Raw genomic sequence first — 18,152 nt, 5'->3', positions numbered from 1 at the left:
ATAGTAGGATAACGTATTCAGCGATACAGTCAGGGCCGCGTTTATCCCTAGGCAAAATAGGCAAATAGAAAAAGTTGAGTTTATTAATATCAGCTATGTGTCCAGTAATTAATCTTGTACAAATTTCAAATATCACCTTGTAATTAGTTCTGTACTACCAGAATTTCATCCAAATTTATATGATAAATTCCATATTGATACATCATTAACATCGTATAATTAATGAGCTCTAAGGTACTTTCCAAATTTAATTCCGAACCGTGCTTTGTTCGTAAGTGTATGTTTACCGCGTCGATGCATATGAATTTTATCGAGGTTTCAAAATTTAATGAACATGCAAATGTTGTAAAGCTTTTACATCTGTATTCATTTTAATTTGCATTTTAGGCAATATACTAAAATACAGAACATTCTATTGCGATCAAACTAAATAACTACATAAAAATACTGCTATAGGTATAAACATTTATTTTATAGTAACACTTGACACATTACATTCTGATTCTTTCCAATAATTTCCTTATGTTTTATTCATATATTTTTTCTACGAGGATGGTTAATTGGAGAGAAAAGTCCAGGTTCATTTAAAATAAGTCTGCGTTTCCATTGCTTCTTATTGACCTATAAATTTTGAATAATTTATCTGAATTATTAAATAGAGAACCTATTCTTAATGTTGATATGCATTATAAAAATCACCTTCCTGAATAATTTTTCCTTATAAACTTAGGGAACATATAGAGGGATACTCATCTAAAGTTAAATTTATAATTTTTGAACGAAAAAGTTTCATATATTGCAAAATAATTTTAAAAAACACAGTGTAAGATTTATAAAATGAAAATAATGTGAAATATAAAATTAAGTTAAGATTGTGGCCTTCTCCATAATCCGCGCCCCAAGGGTTAAAAAATTATTAACAAGATTAACAAGATAAATTATTTTTTCAAAAATCGAAATTTTTTCCACATGAATGCTGCTATATTAATTATATATATACTTTAATATCGAAGGTGATAAATAGACGGATGAATCTTTTTGTCAATACTATATGTGATTATAATGAGAAATGTTATAGAAATAACGTGGTATATTATTTGAAATTTCACAAGCAAAAACGACGAATGAAACTCTCAAGGAATTAAGAGAAATATCCTTGAAGCAAACAATCTTCATCGTTTTTATGTCGACCACAGTAGTAAGTAACAGTAACTCAGTTAAGTTAAATGAATAGCTGGAAGCAATATGATTAGGCTATAAAGGTTCTGGAGACGGTGAATTTCTTCTTAAGCTCTCCTTTATTATTGCTTTACAGGAAAGCATATTTCATACAATCGATGATTAAATTGAATTAAAATACTGCAAGAAATAAATAAATCCTAGATAAATGACTGATTTCTTTTAATTCAAAAAAATATATATAAGAAGTGCCCCGATTTTCATTTATATGTCTGGGTCTGGAAAACGCTAGTCACAGCTCTGGATTTTATTAAGATCATACATAAAATATCGAAATGTATCTCTTAACTTATTCGTCCGGCTGACGCTGGATACGAAGAGTTCTGGCAAAATTTCAAAAATTCTTTCATGCTGTTGAAATGAGCTGAAAAAAGATGGCTTACCTAAGAGAAGCAAAATAGTGCCCGCTACAAGGAGAGCGAGTCTATGGTCGGTGGTCGTTGCACCCGGGGCAAGTTGGACTAAACCAACAACCAGTACCACTGCACCCAACAATAGGCAGACCACCACCGCGTGTAGCCCTGATATCTGTGAACGACAATGTTCTCGTTAAATAATTTTACACGCCTGGCGGTCATATAAATCATAGGGCTGTTAAAAGCTATTAACAAGAATAATTTTCAAATAAAGTAAAAAATTTAGAAAATTATGCATTAGTTCTTTTTTAAGAAAAATTTAAAATGTCAACTTTTATTGCCTTCATAAACATTTTGTGCTAACCTGGAGTAAATTAGAATACTACGTGGTATAGACTGATTCGAAAGTCATGCCATGAAATGTAAAGATGCGTCGCCTATGTTCATGTGAAATCAATACAGAGTCACGTTCACACAGCAATGTTTTTGCGATGTATTCATAAGCAAAGAATTACCTTGCCACAGAGATATAGCTCGGGTAAAGGTTCCAGATGGCTGTTGGGACCATGAGGGCTAGGGGTAGGTGGTGAACTTTGAGGTGGTGGCATCCATGTGCCCCCCAGGTAAAGCTGACTAGGGCGTTTCAACCTTTTCTCTTGCCGTTTGCGTTCGTGGCGAACTGCCACTGCTGGCATCGCACCGATCATCCTGTGAAATCGTCGTAAAAACGTTGATAATCACAATTTGACAAATATCTTGAAGACATTTCAAGAAAATTATAAAAATATACAAGTAGATGCAGGGTATAACAAAGATAGACTTATGCAAAAGAATGTTTTTATTTATAAAAATTAAAATGCTAAACGAAAATAAGAATTCATATACAATTTATAAAACAAATGTGTTTTATAAACTTTTCCTCATTCCTAAAAATGACAGAGACAATTTTAGAGTGACATGTCTAAAAGTGACCACAACAAGTTCAGACTGTATGCAATCACAACGAACAAGTAAACTAGAGGCAGGCGCGAAATATCTTGGAGCCTCAGGATGCCACAGTTTGTCACTTGATAAGTCTCGGGGAAGCGATGACGGACATAGTGAGATAAGTAGGGGAAGTTGCCTAGCCTAGCTTCACATTTTCTTCTTCTCTCTTCCAACATTCTGTCATAAGCGATAAGACTACTGTCATGTACCCAACAAGTACCCAACGCAGTTGCACCATCGGGAGGCATAGTTAGCGATGGTTCCAATAGTAACGCCTCAACCTAGTATCAGGTTGCGATCCTCTCTCCGATGCCGTAAGACAGGGACCGTAAGTTCGCTGTTACGACCGCTAGATGGCTACCCGAGAGTCGTGCGTTCTCGCTAGCACACGGAACGCGCACGACTATAGATACTATAACGTGAACAGTTATGAACGCTTATGCCCCTACTGAAGTAGATGCTAAGATACCGTACGGTGACCGACGGGCTTAATCCTAGAGCTCCCTGGCCTTGTGTTTCCGCTCCAGTTGCGAGCCCCCTCCCCTTCTTCCGTCTGTCTACAACTGTCCCCTCAGTTTTGCGAGCCAAGACCTCGAGCTTAACCGATTTACATCAACTGACTATGTGTCTAATGACGTGTTGACCCTCTTCTTCTAACGTACGCCTACTGTCGTCGCTCGCAAGAACTAGAAAATTGTCCGGAGTGTACGGTATACCTCTGGCCAAATACCACTTCTATCGATCTCAGAAGATAGTTGAACACCAAATTCCAGCAGTAAGAACCGAGTACAGAGCCTTGGGGACATCCCCTCGGGGCCTGCTTGGAAATCTCCACGAAACCTTCTAAAAGCTTAACTCGGTAGCCGCTGAGATAACTGGATTGCGCTTCAAAAACATTCCACAGACAGCGTCGCAATTTCAGACCATGAAGAAATAGAGACCAGCAGACGTTGGCAAAAGTGTTTGGGGTGATGTCAGATCGCGTCCTCTGTTGACTTTCCCGAACTAAACCCGAACTGTCGGCCGAAGACCCGTCCCAGAGGTATCAACGTCTGGCTAAGTCGCTTCTTAAGATGCTGCGACTTCTGCCTCCGTGAAAGGAGCGACTCTGCGGTACCGGATACGAAGTGTGTACTTTCTCTTATGACACCCCTGCCTCGGTGTATTATCCTTCTCCCCATCACCCGAGTGAGATATAAGCATCCAGAAGTAGGCTGACTGTAAATCTAAAGTAGCCTTCCTACTATCCTAGAGGGCTTATCATAGCTACTATACCTATCTTGAGCTTATAATGGTACCCCAGGACTCCAAGGACTTGTGCGACGTAATAAATCATTCCCAGCTCTCCAGCTTCACCTTTCTTACCTTTTTGCTTCACTTTACTTTGGAACCAGATGCATAGCATGAGGCAGAGGAGGACCCTTTGGAAGTAGCCGCATAGGATCTAGGTGATACCTTATTGCAGGCATGGTCAAACTGTGGTTCACGAGCCACTTTTGACTACCATCTCTACTTTCTCATTCCACTGAACCGTAGAAGAAGATCCTCCGACATACCTCTTCCTGTTAGAAGCTGAAGAGTTTATTGGTGACAGAAGGAAAGAAAGTAGGTCTGATTAGGTTAGCTGGTCCAAATAAAGTGTTTTAAGCTATTTTTTCCGAAATGATAGCGGATATAAAATTTTTTCAAAGTTGACCTGAATCTGGCAAATTCTGGTCCAGTTGTCACCTATAAAACTTAACGCGATGCTTTCTTTATGCAGCTATTGATGTTCAAGTACTGGCAGGATGGGATGCCAAATCGGATTAATATCATATCCGCTGGCTTTATTGACGTTCTTGGGTGCTTCAATATTTCGATTGGGCTACGGTGTTTCCTTGGGAAACACTCTCGTTATATTGCCGCGGATGGGGCAATGGAAGCGAACAATTTTTCAAGCTTCTAAATTGTAGCACTTTTATAGGCTGTGTACTCATTTTTTAAAGTGCTAAAATATCTGATTCCTATCAATGAATATATTCACTCTAATTTTCGAAGTTTACACAAGACTTTACTCATTATCTATCATATAGAGTATGTAAAAATGAGATATCTCGTTCTAGAATATAAGTGATGATAACACTACGGATTAATCTACATCTATCCTGGGTACACTTGATAATCCGAAAGCTCTATGTTTTACAACCTACATAATATCAATCTTAATTATTAAACATTAATTTTCAATTCTTAATTGTTAATGTACATGGTACAAATTGAGATTGCATTACTTTTATAACCATTAATTGTTAATTACAGAAATTCGAATCAGAATAATCCTATACAATTAATTTAAAAACAAATACTTGATGTTTATTCATTTTAATATATTTTATCATTACATCTGTTATATTAATATTCCGCATTAATGAATCATGATTGTTTACCAAATATTTTAATGAAATATTTACATAAGCAAGTCCATTAATTTTATTAAAAGTACCAGATACATATAATTTATTATTTTTTTATCTTATAAATTAATTTTGTTTAAAGTTTTTTGAAAAAAATTATAAAATTATCACTTTTGCAATCACAATTTTAATACCCCAAAGGAAATCCATGTTATATAAATAACTTCCTCCATCTTTTATTGTTGCTCGTTCAAAAGCGAACGTAACATATTACAGCATCGGGATAATTGTCCTTAAAAAAGTGTGAAATGGAGGTCATAAAGAGTGGGTCGATTTTTATAAAACGGTAGTTGAACAATACGAAATGGCGGCTGTACTTTCGGTGGGTTTGTGAACCGGGAGACGGTATGAACTTTGGTGACCTCAACTGACCCCGTCGGTCGATACGTTGCTATGTTCACTCCCTTCACCCTCCGGGCTCACCATCCAGCTAGGATATACCCAGGTTCCATGGGGTTGCTAGTACCAACGGTAAAAGCGAATTTACAATCATTTTAATTGCTTTCGTATATTTTTAACTAGAGGAAATATGATCCTTGTTAACCGGGTAAGGAGGCAATAAATGCAGAAACAATCTTCTTTAGGTACATAAGTAACCCATTACTTTTTTAATTAATTATAGATTTACTTTCATTTCGTTCATTTTTCATTTACTGGTACAATTTATAGTTATATTTAGAAATGCACTGATGAATTCTAACTTCAAAAATCAATTAATAATGTGGTAACAAAGATGGCAATCAATAAACAGCATGTAAAAATATTAACAAGTAAAATTGCTGTAGATTTTATAGATTATTATGATCTTTTCTTGGTAAAACATCATATTATATTTGGAATAACATTTAAAATATTTAACCCCATTGCTCCATGCCAATGTCAAACCTTACATTGCTCAATCGACTAAGCTGGATTATCCCACGTCGAATCGATCACTTTTTGACGTCAATGTCAGGGATCTTATCCCAAATATGATGTATTGCGGTTATGTCATTTTCTGTGCAACAGGATTTCTCAAAATAATAATTCTGACGATGTTAATATTAAAAGTAATTTAGAAAAGAAAATAATACAATCATTAATTATTACTTTGTATTCAATTCGAATTTTCCCGCGTAAACCTCTATACGCAAGGGGTGAGAGCCTGCGGTAGGACCCGGAACTCCGGAACCCCTACGAATTTATCAATTTATATCAAAACATTTATGCAATTTATTAACATCAACGTGTTAACGTTGATCATGCTAATCACTGTCGATCAAGCGATTTGACATCATTACTCGTCAAGTGAACACGATGACATAATGCAAAGCGAATAGTAGTTAAACTCTGAAACAGCTATGCAAAGTAGAACAGAAATGGAGAATAATTTTAAAACGATAAAGAAAATTACTCTCTATTCTTTTATACAACAAGTGGTTCTTTAATATATTGTTAAGAATCTTAAACTACCATCGACTTGAAGTGCCACTATTGTTTACACGAGTGGGCCAACAGCTACTCAAATGTTGATAACTTTACACCCAGATAATATGTATATACCAAGAGAACTAATTGGATAAGTACGCTATATCAGTGGTTCTCAACTTATAAATAAATGTGTATGCCCGAAAATCAAGTTTCCCTACTTTTTGTTTCTTAGAGATCAGTGATTTAGCAAATGGGGGCTCATATGTAAATTCTAATATAACTTAACTCTATCTTTCCACTACTTATGAGGATTAAAATAATCCTTACGGGAAAGACAAGGACTGCCCGATAGTCAAGCAGAATGTTGACATAAAAAATGGTTTCACGTCCTTATCTATCCATATTGCTCCTAAAAGACTTTAAGTCGTTTGACTAAAAGATTTACACTATAGCGACGTCGTCCGACATTTTTCATTGTTCCAGATGACTGATTTACTGATGTGATGAGATATCTGCCATCCGACAATGACGATATTAAAATGTTTATACGGTCAGTTGCGGTTGACACCAACTATTTATTCGCCCAAAAGCAGACAAGGTAACTTCGAGTATTTATTTATCTCAACCTGTGATAAAAGTTTATAAAATATCTTTCGTAGATTCAAGTAAAATTTTATCATTATTGTTTAATTATTCTGAACTACTAAAACATCAAAGACATCCTTCTTCAAACGTTTATCTTCAAGTTGTTTTGAAATTAAATTAAATGAAAACACTTGCAATCAGACTACTGTTAATTGAATCTAAATCTTCCATCTGTTATTTAAACATTCGGAACTTCTGAAAGTATACTGGTATTGATATTTATACAATAAAACAAAACATCTATTGAAAATTGCAGGAAATAAATCTTTGCTCTAATTTTATTGCTGTAATAAATTTGATACGTAACAAACATTTTATTTAAAGTTAGTATAAGAAGGACGTCTAAGACGCGAGTTAACTGCAAGCACTTAAAACTTAAATTGAACACATTATCTTATTAGATCGATAATGCTTTGCGCTATTGGAAAAGCAAAGTGCATCGGGTTTTAAACAAACACGAAAGAAACCTTTCAATCGTCGATTCTATTTGAAGAATTTCAGAAGCAATTTCCCGTTGACCAGATCTAATATTTTATCGGGTCTCAGCATATTTTCCTATATTTGAAAGTAATCGAACCTCACGTTTCACGATTTCATATTCACTTCCCTCTATTTCGATATTCCATGCTTTACCTGAGACACATTCAGGTTTAGGGTAGTTAGCTTTTTCATTTCAACTCAAAGGTCTAATAAACGTATAAAATATTTAATGTTACCACTATTAATTAATATATAAAAAATTTTTTTATCAAGTTTACTTCGATTGAGAGAACACTAAAAGGTTGGTACTTAAAATGTTAACACAATTTCGAGTCAGGAAAGTTATTAACTCTTTTTGAAATAAACAATTTTTAATGAAATTATCGCGATGATACGGAATATATTTGTAAATTTTTTGGCTGACGTTTATGCGATATGGATTTTTTACCGGGGTACTGCGCAATGAGATAAATTCAACGACCTGGATAAAAAGTTGCCCGGTTCACCGACTCGTGGTTTATTACTGCTCGAGTCGGATGAACGAGAACAACGTCCGGCTCTCTAACATGTATCTTCAGAAGTATAACATTTCAGAGATGTACTGTATCTCAGAATGTTACAAATTAATATTCATTTTCAATAACACCATTTAAGGATCCACAGAATCGACGCTTTTTTAGATATAATTCTAAGAGAACTACATAATTAATATAATATTCATACTCAGGAGAATTATAGAATGCTTTTGGGAAAAAATTGCAAAATATTTTCTCCTGTAAAAATGCTTCTTTTTCTCTGACAGAATAACAGTGAAACATGGAAAAGTAATTCACGTTTTCCGTCGGCCCTGTTGATCCTTAATCTATTAAATTTGTTTAATAAATAATTATTTAAAAATGAGGTTGCTTTATACGCATCGAGGATTGTCGCGTAAAATCTAGAAAGAACAACCAAGTTACAAAGACTGGAGCGTTTCATAAAGATTTATTCTCGAAAAGTCGTGCATCATGTGTATATAAGTGGTACAATAGAGAAACGGCATAAGAAAGCTTCTTAATATCTATTTATAACAGTTGCGATAGTAATAAGTATTGCAATAATGTATGTAAGAACTATAATTATAACAATGATAAAGATCGTCACCGCTCATCCCAGCCATTCGTCTCCCTTATCGTGTATTTTTATACCTTAGGACTTGTACATGCAATAAGCTTACACGTTAAATTAATCGCTTTCGAAGGGATTTCATTCCTTGAAATGTTCCCTAAGAACGCTATCGTTACGACCATAAATTCTGATTTATTCTTTCCTTTCGAAGACGTCAGAACTGCGAGGTCCCCTCAATGTTTCCCTTGTTTCCCTTATCGTATCTTCAGTTTCTTTTCTGCAGCGAACTCGTTATTTTACGATTACACGAAACGTCTTAACAAGGAAACAACGGTATAGATTTTACCCTTCGTAAGGATCGACGGATTTCTTATTACTAAGAAATTTCGATTCCGGGTTCACGAAGGAATTCTTCGTTCTATCAAGTCTCATCGAGTTCCTCGTTTCAAACCGCCTCGCCTTCTTTCCCATCCTTCGGAACGTCGAATCGATAAGCGGGGAACGTCGCGGGTCTATTACGGTCTCGATGGAACCATCCCCGTATACAGAAGACTTGTAAAACGGTTGTTTTATCAACTTTGCCACGGAAAGGCGCGCTTGGAAGAATAAAGGTCAGTTTATACTAGACCATACCATCATCGCACCTTCATAGTGGTTTTCATCCCTTCGTGTAGTGATACGCGATTCTGGGACTTTTTCCTCGCTAGGAGGTTGCGCGCGCATGCGTAAGTGTCACGTTACAGCTAAGGACATCACGTGATGCCATTTTGTTTTTTCACGATATCTTACGTTTTTGAATAATCCTTTTCTATGTAATGAAGTTTGAGAAAAAAATTAATTACCGAGCAAGGTTACGATCTAGTATAAACTGAGCTTAAAGTGTAAACTTTCACAAATTGTATTAGTCGCTCAATACGAGAAATTGTGCCCGCCTCGTGCGATGCACACCACCCACGCGAGACTCATCTCTCGTTAATTAACCCATCAACGCTTTGCTTATCACTATTAAACTCGCAATCGTAGGAAAAATAATCCTGCGAATGTCCTGATGAAATTCTTTAAAGTACCTCTCGTGCTTGAGGGTCCCTTCGGAGAGGCACATTGACCCAGTTCCTTTTCCTTCAGTTTTTAACATGGATGCTCAAATTAGACTAAATACTATAAATTATACATTCACATGGCAAACGTATTATAGTCATAAAAATGAAAACTATCAAGAACCTTTAACATTATTAACCCTCGAATGACGGATCATAGAGAGAACCCCATTTTTACTTTAATTTTATATTTCATATTATTTTCATTTTCTAAATTTTATACTATTTTTCATTTGGACAAATAAATATACATAATTTTTCATAAGACATTATTAGTTCAATGACCGTTCGACGAGACCCTCAATAGTAACACGAAGCTTTATTTCATAAGCTTTCACACTCTATAATCCGTCCAACGAGACGAGTCAGTATATGTTTACAAATTCACGCGCTCGACGTAGAATCGAAGCACAGTTGTTTCCGGTTCTTCAAACGCTTCGGTCGAGATCTGTGTATTTACTGTGAGTTGGGCCTGCTTCGAGCACGTGAATTTCTTCGAATTTACTGTCTCGTCTCGTTGGATAAACTGTACGAATGTGCGCAAGGTATTAGGTAAAAGTAACTGTACCACTTATTTTAGGATATTTCTGTATCTCGATTTAACGTGCCGTGGAACCCGCCAATTTTCAATTAACCCCGTCCCTCTATTGATACAGGTTCGATTCCTAATAAGATATCTGTCGTGCGTTAAAAATCCATTATAATATATAGCAATAAAAAGTTACAACCCGGTATAATATAGAATAAGTTCACCTTTCAGAGAATATACATGTACAATGTATAATAGATAGATCATTTAAATGAATACAAGAGAAGTACTGAATCACCTACGATTAAAGTTAATCTGCAATTTCAGCCTTTCAGTTTCGAAGGAATGAAAGAAGTAAATTAATTCTTTACAATTGTATGCGCTCTTATATTAAAAGGTACCGCGGTAACAAATAACGTTGAACGTTTTTTGATAAACCAATAATTATTGTCACCTAAATATCATCATTATAGACAGTGGCGCAACCATAATTATGCTATAGGGAAGGGATGCTCAGCAAGTAGTGCCCTATGCCCATAGTTGTACATTATTACGAGCTCGAGGTACATTCGCAGTCAAGTCAATTAGATAAACAAGAATTCTCAAAATTTTAATTTTCTTTAATTCTGACGCCCCTGCTCTCAGTTGCGCTACTGTACATACTAATTAAAAATTCTTTTCGTAAACATTGTAGAATTGTTTTACGCAAATAATTATTCGTTAATTTCGAGATAAGAAAATAGAATGTTTTAATTTTCTTCATTTTGGTAACATCATCTTAACACTTACACGTAATTCAGATATGGATAAGAATATTATAAGATGTATACAAATGATATTTAAATTGCCTATGCAATTTGATAAGTTTAATTTTGTGAACCATTGTCCACATAACGTTTCATTAGGAAACACTTTTTGGAGAAACATTTAACATAGTTTCTTTCAATTCAGATGCCAATAGTTACTGGTTTCAGGTATAGGGCGTTTCATAAATATTCAAAAAATTTTAATTGTTTAATAAATAATTTAGTTTACATCCTTCAGAAATTAGTATTGCACTAATATTGTATCAATTTTCGAAGAAAATGCTTTTATTTACAAAAATTGTGAAAATCATATACATAATATAAATTATTTACTCCACTACCCCTAAAATTATTTCTTCATTTATGAAACACCCTATACTTATAAAAAACACAAGAGCAAGAAATTCGTAACTTACATATCGAGCTTATAAAAAATTAGAAAAATTGTGAAACATTATTGATCGTCACAGGCGATAGAGAAAACTTCATGAACATATCAATAAAAAAAAAAGTCGTTTCCCTTCAACACCGAAAAGCTAGATGAAATACAAAACACATCGCAAAAGGCACTTTCACTCAACATTCAATCTAACCGAACTGTATTTTTTTTGTTTTCTTTTGAGCGTTCCTTGTGTATACCAATTTCTCTCACCCTTTCTCTCTTTATCTTTCACTCTGTTTCGCGCCCTCCCTCCCTTTCTTTCTTAGCCTTGCAAGAGCACACAAAAAGTTGGAATTACGCGAAATACGAAAAGTGGGGACGTCACTTTTTTTTTTTTTCTTTCCCTATCTTGTCTTCGACATTTCTCTCGTTTCTTGCCCTCTTTTCTCATTAATAAATACACGGTGCCCCAATTTAAAAAAGGTAGAGATGTATAATAGTATATATATGTACAGAGTAAGATTCTTCGAAAGAATGTTATCCACCTTTTTTTGTCGGTATGAGTTTAATTAATTAAGTTTTTCATTGGATCACAGAATGGTAGCGCCCGAGCGTGGCAATTTCTTCTTGAAGACACTCGAAAACGACCAGGTTGCGGGACAGACTTTGTGCTGCAACGAAAATTCGAATCTTTACAACTCTCTATTGTCTGTAACACGTTCGTATAATTTTCACGAGCCAAAGGAAAGAAAATAAATAATCAGCATGCTCTATTTACGCGAGATCAGTAACAAAGAATGATAAAACGCGAACGAACGTGAATCGGGTCGTTTTCGATTATCTCGCCGTCTAAAGCTAGCATATGTAGTTAAATACCCATAGTACTATAAAATGGAATATAGCATATTAAAATTACCAACTATCTTAACGATACCGCGCTATCAGTCACTGGACACTCCAAACCCCTGGTTCGAAACACCGAAAGAGATTGCAACTGCCTTTACTAATAATCTTAAAAGCAACGTGTATAAATTTCAATTAAGGGTATTGGGGTATCCGAAATTACGGGCTCAGGCGAACTCGATAAAATTCGCGCCGATCAAACTAGTGCGGAAAAATTTGAACCAACTCAGCCAAGTTTCCCTGCTATACGAATTTTCGGAAAATCGTTAATCAAAGCCTTATCGGCCTACTTTTCATATCTATGTAATATTCCAACCCGTCTTCTCGAATACCCTCACACCTTTAATTTGAATGCATTTATGAGAAAGCAGGTACGTTATATGTAAATGTAATTCGTTTTGATGCTACCAAGATATTGCGAACGAAATGTAAGAATAAGCGTGCTCGAATCTGGATGCAATTTTCAATTTTAATCGCCTGTACAATTCGTCGTATATTCAATAATATTTTCTTCGTCTTTTTCACCCATGCGCCATCGTGACTTATAATAATGGAACAAATACTTTATCTCAATCACTCGTTGTTCTATTAAGATACAAATATTTCAAAAGATTACTCGTTATTTGTCTTCGACACGTAGAAGGTTAATCAGGGTCAGAATTAAACGTTTCAGTCGGTGGAGCTCACTTTGGAAATCTCTTCCATTGTTAGTTTCATTGTGTGCACTATGGTGCGTTTAGACCAGGCATGGGAACAAAAAATGCCTATGTCTGGAATATTTGGGAGCTTGAGCCTACTTTACTAGCAGCTCTATAGGGAAGGGTGGCGTTATAGGGACGGATACTATGGATGGAATAGTGGGGTATGCGATCACTGTACCGATCTGGAAAGATGGCACTTGGAAGGCATAGGATTCCCTCTTTTTTAATATAACCATAGGAATAAAATGCACACATTTTTATCTTTTATCGAAATGATCACATCCACTAATAGACTAATGTATAATAAATATCCTGCGTCATCTCGAGTGACTTCTTTCCAGCTCTGCACAGTACCTGGCATAAAAGGGTACTTCATGGCAGTGCCATTTTAGCCACGATCCCCACTGTCAATGATTTTTATAATTAAGATGACCGAACACGTGTTGATGTGTACTCAATTATGGTATACAGTAGCTGCTCAATAATTCCCCGTCTTTAGGGCTCTAGAAGTAGCTCTTCTAAAGAACTGTGCTCATTTTTCACAGTTCGTTTATGTGACACAGCTATACGTTCATTGATTATCTAAGCGAGATAGTGGGGTAGACGCGCAGGGGTGAGTAATGCATATGAACATGGGGCGTTCCTAACAGAAAATTATATGGCAGGGAATTATCGAACGGCTACTGTATCGAGATTGATGCCTATCCCTGCGGTAACACATCATGATTATCGGAGAGATTTCGTTCAGTTATTACCGTATACTTTATTGTTCACTTTCGTTTCGTTTTGTTCGTTTCGTCGTAACTGATTCTTTATTTCTGAGATGAAGAATGAGGTAATGAATATAAAGAAGACAAAACGTATTTAACTGATCTCAGATAGCCAATATCTTAGTACTTGAAGAATGATATTCTTTAAGAAACAGTTAACAATTATAACTTTAAATTTGCATAAAGTTAAAAATTGCTCGAGATTCACAGCACTTTACGATTTAAATGTTTCCTTCACGTAAAAAGTCCTACTGAAACTTTCTATAATTCATTGATAAAAGGAAAAGAGCTGAAATTCCATTGGAACCAATTATAATAATTGTAGAAAGTTCTTAACGACAACCGTTCCAATTGTTAGGTCTCATTTCTTGATGTACTTGTTAAAAAAACTACTCCCCTTCCGATTTCGATGATTTCTTAATATATCGTAAAATTCTAGATTTTACGCAACTTTTTTTCTCTAACCTATAGGGTGATCTTTTCGCTAGTGAACTCATAGGCAGTGCCACCACAATGCAGTAAAAATTCAATGAAAGCGAAACGTTCAGGACCGAACTTTGGCTTACATTTATAGACAAAATTCACTGTAGTGATAATGATATTTTTTCGCGAATATCTCAGGAACTAAAAGAAAAGTTATATAAAATGTCGAATTTCCAACATATTGAAAAATCATCGAAATCGAAAAGGGAGCGTCTTTTTTACAACTTCATCCGTTCTTATGAATTTCGTTGACTTCGCATGTGCAATGACTGATATCAGACTCGTGACATCGAGACCAACTTTCTTAAACGTTGAAGAACATCGGTTTTGATAAATTGTGCTTCTAACAACACATAGTCCCGATCTCGAGTCCGTTGTTACTTACGATATAAATATTATGTGTAATGAGTATGTTGGCGCCGGAGACCTCTCCTCTTCTCCTTAAACGACTGCTAAAGCAAATTTCTGACACACACGATTAATTAGTGATATTCCGCGAACGAAGAAACATATCATCTACGCGTTACTTCCGTCCTCTCTTTGGCATCGTTATCTTCGAGATCTTCTTTAAAATTGTTCCACCTCGCTCCTCGAATTAATTAAATCTTGGTCCTTGAATGCACATAGTTGAATTCATTTTTTCGTCGCTTAGGTCGGTACTTCGATCGACCCTCCAAGACGACTTCTTTCAGAATTTTTCCTCTTTCCCGTTTCCTTTTCTCTCCGTCGTTCTTCGAATACCGCAAGAGTTCGGAAAATTTCGCACCTCGAATGATCGCTTACTTTCAACTGATCAAGACGTTCCTTAACTCTACTACAGAAGTCGTCAGCCTAGTAAAAGCTTTAATGGACGAAAGGTTTTATCATTTCATGGGTTCGATACAGATGCAATTTTCGGATTCCTCTTTCACCTTCTCCCTTCGTTGACTCGCACTCGACGAATCAGCGAGCAAATTCAAAGGGTACCGTCAGACAGCGGTCTAAAAGATACGTAAACATACTATTCTCAAAGAAGATTCTTCTTGCTTCCTAATGATTTAGAGTTCTCGATTTTGGTGTCGTCGAAAAGCTACACGCGTATCGTTGCACCGTTTAATTCTCGTCGTCTTTTCGTATGCATTGTTAACCCTCGAACGGCGGACCATGGAGAGAGCCCCAATTTTAATGTAATTTTGTGTCTCATATTATTTCCATTTTCTAAATTTTACACTGTCCCTTTCAAAATTAGAAAACCCTTCTGTATATTTATGGTAAGTTTGGGTCACAATTTAGCCAGGCTCCGCCGTGCAAGGGTTAATTATAAAGGTGGTAATCGAAAATTTGTGTTTGTAGTTTAAATATTCGTGAACTGAAATTATCGAGATGTCGAATCATTTTGAAAGAAACGCTACTGATAGTAAGAATAAATGACCTCACTACTGTAATTTCTTGAGATAATTAATTAGTTTCTCCTTTGAGATTTCAATTGTTGAAAATTTACTTGTCGATTCAATTAGTTATCCATTTTATAGCCAATCGGTTACTTTGCATGTCTTGTAACGATGCTTCTGATAAAATACGCTTGAAATCAGTTAATTCGATTAATTCAAATTATTATAAAATTTGCAACTATACCATTACATGCTGTTCTCTTTCATTTATACACCATCGATGGACATCCAAACATTACCATGATATTCGTAACTCAAATAAACCAATAGATTTACGGGAATCGTAAAATCGTTCAGGCATGAAAGAAATGAAAAGAATTCATAAGAAAATTTTAAATATATATGGTGGAAACTGATGATCGGAATCGAACTGATTTATTTCAATTAAAAGGCATCGTGTTACTGTCCTAATGTCAATCGCTATTGTATAAATGAAACGAAATTATCCACTGTAGTGTTCGTAGTGAAAATACATAGGTGAACAAAACTTTGGTCCCACGGTTTAATCACTTTCTATTATTATAGGAAATCATTGATGGTAGTGAGATCCTTCGTACTAAATCAATTTGAAATGCCTACAATAATAAATAAATCAGTGAAATCTCGATAACTTCGAACAAGTAACTACAACGATTATATATTCGATTTATCGTAACGTGAATGAATTCTAAACAAAATTCTACTTAAGATAAGAAAAAAAAATTGAAAATTGTTGATTGAAAACTTTAATATATTCCTAAATTGTTCAATTTCTAATATCTTCGTTTATATACTTCTATTCTTCAACACGTATGCAATTGGAAAATCATCTCTAAACGATTTCCGAGCAAACTGCCAGATTGTTCGATCGTTTCGCTTATCCGTGTGAAATAAACAATCGACAGGATAACGTAGAAACAGTAGAAGATACGCTGTTCGAAGACGTACATACATATAAAAGCTTGTCCTCGTAAAAATTTTCTTCCTCGAATTTGCTCCCGATACGAGATTCTCGCGGTTCTTTGAACATAGAAGGTATACCAAAGATCTGCCGGTATCTAGATCCTGGACACGTAGAGCGGTCGATGAACCTGCTGAGGGTTACCATTCTGCTTCGAGTGGCGAGGGTTCTGGAGTAATTCCCGTGTCTCGCTAGGCGAGCCAGGACTCAAGCTATTGGTCGTTGACGTTTCCACGCGATCGCTGATGATCTCCTCCTCGGTGATCTGCTCGAGGAATAGGGTCGATTGTGCCGTTTGATGATCTCCGTTCATCGTCGGGGGCGGCGAGTAAGCAGGCGGAGGACTTCTGGGCGGGGATCCTTCGGATTCTTTCTCATTCTGCGACTCGATGGATTCCACTTCGCTGGCTATCATTTGCTGCATTTGCCTCGCTCTTCTTGCGTGTTTCGTGGATAACCCGCCCGTCTCGACGTCCCTTTCCAATCTATGTCCAGACCTTGACCTGGTCAATTGCCTCTGTACGTATTCCTCCAAATCGTTCTCCTCCCTCTTCGCGATCACTCTGTTCAGGACTATCAGGAATATACCGACGATAATGGCGAACAACCCTATAGCCACCAACTCGTTCCACCAACCGCCAGACGCTTTGGTGCCCCATTGGGCCAGATCTCCGGGTAACAAGCCACTCATCAGAAGAAAACCTCCGAGTACAAGGAACACCACACCGATGTGAAGCATCCCGATCGACGTAACCACCTTCGTATCCAGCATCCCTTGGCCAGCGGAACGATTCGGATGTCCATGTTTATGGTGTCTCGGCGGATGGTCCAAGGAATCGGTCGATGCCCTCGGAGATGTCAGCCCGCTCTCGCCCGACTGCGCGCTATAACGACGCTCGCGGGCACGACGCTGCTCGTCCCGACGCTTTCTCTGACGCTTGATGGCCAGCGCCGAATGCAATCCAACCGCGTGCATCCTGCAACACCGGAAAGATAACCCTTGCTCAGTCAATCCTCTACAACTCCCTCTTCCTTCTATTCCCCCTTCTCTTTCTACGAATATTACCACCACTTTCCTTACTTTCCCCAATTTTCTTTTTTTACTTGCTCTTTCAGTGTAAACGTAAATTGCGCCGAGACGAGCATCGCGTTACCATTATGTCATTTTCAACTAATTCATTCTTACTATTCTTTAAAAATATATTTTAAATATATATTTGAAAAATATTTAGCATCCTTGCGGTGGAACAATGCTCGTCTCGATGTAAATCTATTGCAGTTGGGTTTCATTTGATCATTCGTTGGAAATAAATTTGTTAATCTAAAAGCTGTACAGGGTTCGCCCACAGGTTTCACAGGATGCACCGCGACAGAATCGCGCATTTCACTAAAATTCACTACTCGCTAACCGCTAATTAATTACCAAAAGTTCTC

At 36.5% G+C, this 18,152-nt stretch overlaps 1 protein-coding gene and 1 long non-coding RNA gene across 3 annotated transcripts in view; one reads left to right on the top strand and one right to left on the bottom strand.

Annotated features, from left to right (window-relative positions):
- Nucleotides 1-18,152, bottom strand: part of LOC117609115 (uncharacterized) — a 34,058-nt gene that overhangs the window by 7,813 nt on the left and 8,093 nt on the right. The window contains exons 2-3 of one of the 2 annotated variants that reach the window (XM_034335028.2): nt 2,111-2,303; nt 1,623-1,767 (exon numbers count right to left, since the gene is read on the bottom strand). In XM_034335028.2, the coding sequence (XP_034190919.1) occupies nt 1,623-1,767; nt 2,111-2,302 (337 nt within the window). In that variant the 5' untranslated portion in view covers nt 2,303. Of the gene's footprint in view, nt 1-1,622; nt 1,768-2,110; nt 2,304-8,382; nt 17,696-18,152 lie in introns of those variants that run through there. The other variant, XM_034335021.2, reaches the window with a different exon arrangement.
- The window catches only part of LOC143305713 (uncharacterized), a 55,957-nt gene that overhangs the window by 30,277 nt on the left and 7,528 nt on the right, over nt 1-18,152 (top strand). The window contains exon 2 of the long non-coding RNA XR_013062824.1: nt 6,929-7,043. This is a non-coding gene — a long non-coding RNA (uncharacterized LOC143305713). The remainder of the gene's footprint in view (nt 1-6,928; nt 7,044-18,152) is intronic.

Source organism: Osmia lignaria, chromosome 9, assembly GCF_051020975.1.
Source record: "Osmia lignaria lignaria isolate PbOS001 chromosome 9, iyOsmLign1, whole genome shotgun sequence".
In the NCBI taxonomy this organism is placed as follows: Eukaryota; Metazoa; Arthropoda; class Insecta; order Hymenoptera; family Megachilidae; genus Osmia; species Osmia lignaria.
The sequence above is the reverse complement of the archived record's forward strand: the minus strand, read 5'-3'. Positions and strand labels throughout refer to the sequence as shown.